The sequence below is a fragment of the Cyprinus carpio genome, chromosome B5 (assembly GCF_018340385.1).
Source record: "Cyprinus carpio isolate SPL01 chromosome B5, ASM1834038v1, whole genome shotgun sequence".
In the NCBI taxonomy this organism is placed as follows: Eukaryota; Metazoa; Chordata; class Actinopteri; order Cypriniformes; family Cyprinidae; genus Cyprinus; species Cyprinus carpio.
Window position 1 is genome coordinate 35,671,447 of NC_056601.1, and position 6,629 is coordinate 35,678,075.

Below are 6,629 nucleotides of genomic sequence, written 5' to 3' on the forward strand. Positions count from 1 at the left end.
ACCCTTGCACAATAGCTTGGCTGAGCAACTGTATAATTTCACTGTCTTGCTGGATAACTCTGTGTATGTGACAAATCAACTGTGTATCATTCTATATTAATGGAAAGATCACATAATGATTGTTAATGTTTGTTTGTCATGTTGTACAGCATTCTACACATTTTTGGCCCAAACCTGATGCAGACTAGTTCTGCCAGAATGAGGGATCCCTGTAAAGAAAATGACTCGTTACAATTTATTTTGAGGACCACATAAGCACTGAAGTGGTGCGTGGAGGAATGGTGCGAGCATTTCTCTTGATATTGATTGATTTCTGTGGTTTAAAATCATAAATATTCTTGTATGTAGAATGATGAGGTGAATACTGTTTAGTGGACACATATGCCCCCCCCCAACACACTCGTATTCTGTATTTTTAACAGGAGCGCCAAGAGGACATAAAGTGGAGGTTTGTAAGAGACATTGGTCCAGTGTGTGTGAGTCACTGTGAGTTATTCTGTGATGAGGTGACAGAGCCTCTTCTCCAGATGCACAGTACAAATCAACAGAATGCCATCAAAGACTACCTGCATGAAGCAAGGGGTGTGTTTTTATTCATCTTTAAGTATCTAGCGGAGCTGGACACATTCATATAAAATGTTATTGATAAACAAGGCCTAAAAGTCCATGGCATGTTCTGTGAATAATGTACCAGAAATATCAATATCCATATTAAGCATATATATGTACTTCATTTTTAAGAACTGATAACCTTTTACATTCAAATTCAAATTTACAATAATAACAACATAAACATATCATATATAAAAAAAAAATATATATATATATATATATATATATATATATATAGATATATATATATATATATATATATTTTTTTTTTTTTTTTTTTTTTTTTTTTTTACTATTTTTTGTAAACTTTTGAATTTAATTGTTTTTGTAAAATAATAAATATAAAAAACACAATGAAGCAAGGGATGTCCGTTTATTTATCTTTAAGTATGTGGAGGACCTGGACACATTTCATATGAAGTTTTGTTAATGAATAATTAATTTTTCGTGCTATCAGAAAAGACTTCACTTAGTGTAAAAAAACACTCCGTTAATAAATATACAGAGTTTGGGCTTTTTAATTTATACCACTGTCTTCATCCATTGAGCTGTGTATTTTCTTAAGGTTTTCAGTGGGGCACAAAACACTTAACGTGCAATTTAGCACAATTTGCTGTCATATTCTGGGCTATACTGCTTGTCTATAAATTGTAGCCTATATGTTTATTATTAATAAGGTGTATCCTCCAGTGTCACTGTCTTAGTAGGATACATTAAGCCACGTTAAGAGTTTGTGAAACAGTCTCCTGTCACACCCCCGCGCTAATGGTACAGCCCACAGCACAAATTGTAAGTTTAAAAAATGGAAAAATAGAAAATTGATTGGCTTTTATTTATTCAAATGATGATTTCTGAAGTCACAATTTAGCAGAAGTAAATTTGAAAAAAGGAAAGAAAATGGCAATTGTTAATTTATCAAGTAGCGGGAAAAAAAATAAAAAACATTTTGGTTTCAGTTTTGCATGTGCTTCATATGGTCTGAAAATTGATTTGTGAAGTGTTACACAGACCCTCACAGTTACAACAGACATTAACAACAACAAAAAATTATTATAGAAAAAAAAACTATTTTCTGCCTTTCCATATGTACCTCTCTCCATTGAATATGCAACACACAGTCAAATATACATTATAAAGAGTATTATGCACCGAACACAGTGTAAACGATGTTAAGGCTTTGGCATTATTGGAGAAATAAGTTACATTTCAAGTGTTTACAAAAAAATAATAAGAAAAAAAATAAAGAAATTGTTTAAAAATTGTCCAGAAAAATAAAGTGCTTTATTAGGAAATACTTGTCTTCTATAAAAACCAAATAACACATCTTTAAACACCAAAGATATACACATTGTCAGTGGTGACTGAAAATAAAGGAAGTGAATGGTGACTGATAATAAGCTCAGGAGGAGATGGTAAAGGAGGCTGTAAGAGGCCACAAAAAATCTTTTATTAATCATCATATACATACTTTTGTTTATTTGTTATTCTCATGAACTACAATTTTGATCATTTCGAAATAAAAATATAAATTTGTGTAAATAAACGAGAAGTATGAGAATATTAAAAGTCTCGCATCTCTCTCCATCCACAGGGAACATGTGTACACTCAGCACACAACTGAACTCACACAATAAACATTACAGTGTTCAAAACTTTCTGTGCTCCCAAGATTACAGTTTTCATATTTTTTACTTCTGCATCAGAAGGCAGCTGCCAGTTACATGAATGACACATGTTCACGTGTTTAAATGGTGTCAGCAGTTTCATTATTAGAATGCCTGTTATTGTTCAATCTCAGGTTTGACAGTATATAGGTCTCTTCTCCAGAATAAAAAGGACGAGTTGAATGGTTTTGGTCACTCTCCTGTACGGGCTCACTATCTGTAGTTTCCACTGTGGGTGATGCCTTCTTCTTACAGCAGAAAAGAAGAAGAAGAAAGCAAATGAAGAGTGAGAAAGATGAGATCAGTCCAAGGCGAGTTCGTTTTTCTTTGCTGGTGCTCTCAGTCTGGTCTCCTCCTGCACTGGTGAGCTTCTCTGCATCAAATCAAAGAACAGAACTAGCACTCTGTGTTTATTTCTTTTTCTGTTATTAAAGTTATTAAAGAAAATTTTAGCTTTTATTTCATTAGATTTCAAAGCTCAGTATGCTTTATAATTCCCGTGTTATTTCAAACTGAAGAAATCTGCACCCAGCAGCGATGTCTACTGGCCGATTTGTGAATAAATCAATTATTTCAACCAATTATTTTCAATGTACCTCATTAACTTTTGAAATTAAAGACATAAAAACAACTAAAAAATTCAGCTAGATGCCAAAGCAACGTTTCTCATTTTAAGTTAGTTTAACTTGAATATTAAAGTAACCAAAATTAAAACAAAAAATAATTATATTTAAATTACTAATTATATTAAAATGAAAATATAAAAAAAAAAAAATATTAAAAATGACAAAAAAACAACAAAATTACTAAAACGTAAAATCAAAACATAAAAATAAAAACAATGATTCAATGCTGCATTCATTCCCATATAAAATGTGTAACATTAGTAGTAAACCCAGCCAGATAAATTAATGTTAATAATGTAACATTCACTTTAAACCTAACTGAGAACTAACAATACAACAGGCGTTCCACATAATGATGTAACAAGTGCATATAATCATTTGATGAGTCTTACCGCTCACAAGCAGCATGTAGGCGTGTGGGTATCCTCTGTCCGTCTCATCTCGAACGAAGCAGCGGTATAACCCTGCGTCTGTCTGATGGACACCAGTGATGGTCAGAGACACATCACCGTCTCTGTATCCGTCCTCTGTCAGCGATACTCTCTCCTCATAGCCCAGGCCTGGGATTGTGGCTCCTACTGCAGTGTAGTGCAGAGCTTTTTGTTCATAATGTAGCCACGTCACATCACTGACACCGCTCTGAGTATCCGCATAACACGGAAGAGTGACGTTTCCCAACTCAGCAACTGTCACGTTTATAGGAACTATAGGGAAAATATAAAAATTAAGCTACATTTCTCACTACTTATGCTATTTAAAGCATTATCTAAAGCGTCTCTAATGTGAGGCAAACAAACACTCACCTACAACATCCAGTTTAATTTGCTTGATTAAGCCATCACAGCTGCACTCGTATTGCCCCAGGTCATTGTATTTAGCTGCCTTGAGAAATAGAGAGTTGTTTTCACGCTTGACTGCAAATCTTTCCCGAAAACTTTCATCAATAATGCATTTCTGCTTTTGGCATGTACCAACAGTTGCTTCTATGGGGAAGGTCTTCCTCCACATTACTTTTTCACAGCTGCCACAAGGAAATGATGCTGGGTGATTCAGCATCACAGTAATGGAGGAAGCACCTATAAAGCACCTTGATAAATAAAACAAAAATAGTTTAGAATTGTCATAAATACCTCACAATCACATACAATTTGCAGAATCTACAAGAGTGAAGCAGGTCATGGAGATAAGGAGAAGACGCTGGATAGTATTAATACTGTCACTCAATAAATCACATCGCTGGGTGTTTTTGAAAGTTTTGATTTTGTTTGGTTTGATGAATAACATTACCTTTGTAAGTATGACTCTCACTCAACTTGTGAATTGTCAGAACTGGACCAGGGACTTTCTAAAATGCTGAACCTGAATAACGCTGTCACGGAGTCACAGCCTACACCCTCTCCACATGCCACGCCTACTCGTTCACAATCACCAGAATTCTGAGCACCTGTCCATCATCACCAGGCTCTCATATAAGGACTATCACTTTCCCTCACTCCTCGTCTGATCTAGCATTGACCCACATGTACTTACCTGAACACTCGCTACCATTGTTGTTCCCCTGGATACCCGTTGTTCCTTCCTTGTCAGTTCCTCTGTGCCGCCTTCCGATTCTGTGATCTACTTCCATCACAACCAGAGCTAAGTTCCAACCTTCTTCATATCAAGACTATTCCTGTTGCTTCACCTGTGTCTGAAACCTCTGTCACAATAAATACTGCTACACATTCACCTACCTCTGTGTTCCCGTCTTGTGTCTGACAGAAGATCAGACCATATGCAGAGCTCTCCGGACACAGGCGGGGATCCATTTGCTGCACTGGTTCACGCTGTACGGTCCTCACTACCACAACCCACAACGAGCCTAACCCATGTTTCTCCCGAGATCATCACGGCCGTACAGCAAGCACTCCAGCAGCCACCTGCAGCAACGACTACTTCATCAGCTGCCTCTGCCAGTCCTGTGGCCCGACCAGCGACATACAGCGGCGTGGCGGAGGATTGCAGCGGGTTTTTGCTTCAGTGCTCGCTCTACATCGAGGCCAACACTCACCTGTTCCAGAATGAACGCGGTCGCGTTGCATTCGTCATCTCGCTTCTCTCTGGACGAGCACTACAATGGGCTCAACCCCTCTGGGAAAGTGCTCCGGTAACGACTTCACTATCCACCTTCTTTGCTCACATGAAAGATGTTTTTGGTCATTATACCACTGAACTGTCCGTCCATGATCAGCTATATCATATTCATCAAGGAGAGGAGTCCGTCAGCATGTATGCTCTCCGATTTCGCACTCTGGCTATAATGAGTGGTTGGAACGAAACTGCTTTGATAACTGCTTTTCGTCATGGTCTGCGAAGGGAGGTTCAGCAGCTAATAGTCGTCTACGACGACACCATGGGACTTGAGAATCTTATTCAGAAGACTATCAGAGTGTCACAACGTTTATACGCCTCCCACATGTATACTCCCGCTGTCAATCCTCTGCCTGCTTCAACATCTGTCATCGCCCCAGCACCTGAACCAATGCAGGTTGATTCAAACCATCTGACCAACGCGGAGCGTCTTCGACGGATGAATAATCACATGTGTCTTTATTGTGGGGGAGACGGACATGTGATTTCCAACTGCCCGGTCCGACCTCCACACCCAGCGGTGAGTACACTCCAATTTCCACCTTAAACCTCTCAACTCATTAAGACTCTGGTCCATGTCGGTAATTCTCATTCCTGTGTTTCAGCACAAGCCCTCATCGACTCTGTGTCGGCTGGGAACTTCATTAGCACCCAAATCCTCCAAGAATTAAATGTTCGTCAGAAGAAATGCCCAGTCGACCTGAGAATATTCACCATCCAAGGAAAGCCGCTGGGTAGAGGTCGTGTCCGCCATTACTCCCCCACACTATTCCTCCGCGTTGGCAGCCTGCATATGGAGGAAATCACGTTCATGGTGCTGGAGGAGTCAACCGCGGACATCATCCTGGGACGCCCCTGGTTAAACGCCCACCAGCCACATATCCAATGGGCAACCGGTGAGATTCTCAAATGAAGTGATGAATGTTTTGAGAAGTGTATTAATCGCCCAAGAAAGCCCCAACCAAAATCTCCCGCAACTCCTGATCATCTTCCTGTCCTGTCCACCGCTGTGGAGAGCCCGGCGACTAATGTGATAGTGGAAATCCCACCAGCGTACCGGGCGTTCCAGGATGTATTCAGCAAGCGGTTGGCTACACGTTTACCACCTCATCGGCCATGGGACTGTGCCATCGACCTCCTGCCTGGAGCGACCCTCCCAAAGGGTCGGATCTACCCACTGTCCATCCCGGAACAGAAGGCCATGGAGGAGTACGTTCAGGAGGCCCTATATCAGGGATTCATTTGTCCATCTATGTCCCCTGCCGCTTCGAGTTTCTTCTTCATGGCCAAAAAGGATGGAGGCTTGAGGCCGTGCATAGACTACCGTCATCTAAACTCCCAAACAGTGAAATTCAGTTATCCCCTTCCTCTGGTCCCAGCAGCTCTGGAACAGCTACGAGGTGCCCGTATCTTCTCTAAGCTCGATCTCCGAAGCGCCTACAATCTCATCCACAGAAGAGGCGATGAATGGAAGACTGCCTTCATAACCCCGTCAGGACACTACGAATACCGGGTTATGCCGTATGGCCTGTCCAACTCCCCATCCGTCTTCCAGAACTATATGAATGAGATCTTCCGTGAGTACCTGAATCGCTTT

At 40.1% G+C, this 6,629-nt stretch overlaps 1 protein-coding gene across 2 annotated transcripts; it reads right to left on the reverse strand.

The window, feature by feature from the left end:
- Positions 1 to 1,029: 1,029 nt before the first annotated feature.
- LOC122137327 lies at positions 1,030 to 4,275 on the reverse strand. Of its 2 annotated transcripts, none has more exons than XM_042723313.1 (4): positions 4,190 to 4,274; positions 3,706 to 3,978; positions 3,295 to 3,606; positions 1,030 to 2,524 (listed from the first exon to the last, which is right to left on the reverse strand). In XM_042723313.1, exons 2-4 carry the CDS (start codon positions 3,956 to 3,958, stop codon positions 2,490 to 2,492), a joined length of 600 nt encoding a protein of 199 aa, XP_042579247.1. In that variant the 5' UTR covers positions 3,959 to 3,978; positions 4,190 to 4,274; the 3' UTR covers positions 1,030 to 2,489. The 2 variants fall into 2 exon arrangements, with proteins under 2 accessions (XP_042579247.1, XP_042579246.1); XM_042723312.1 differs by having other exon boundaries at positions 1,032 to 2,649; positions 4,190 to 4,275.
- Between the last annotated feature and the right edge of the window lie 2,354 nt (positions 4,276 to 6,629).

Coding starts and splice junctions, on each gene's coding strand:
- LOC122137327 (XM_042723312.1), bottom strand. CDS start 3,958: ATGCTGAATCACCCAGCATCATTTCCTTGTGGCAGCTGTGAAAAAGTA. Junction 3,607..3,705: donor AATTAAACTGGATGTTGTAG/GTGAGTGTTTGT, acceptor TTTTCCCTATAG/TTCCTATAAACGTGACAGTT. Junction 2,650..3,294: donor CTACATGCTGCTTGTGAGCG/GTAAGACTCATC, acceptor GATTTGATGCAG/AGAAGCTCACCAGTGCAGGA.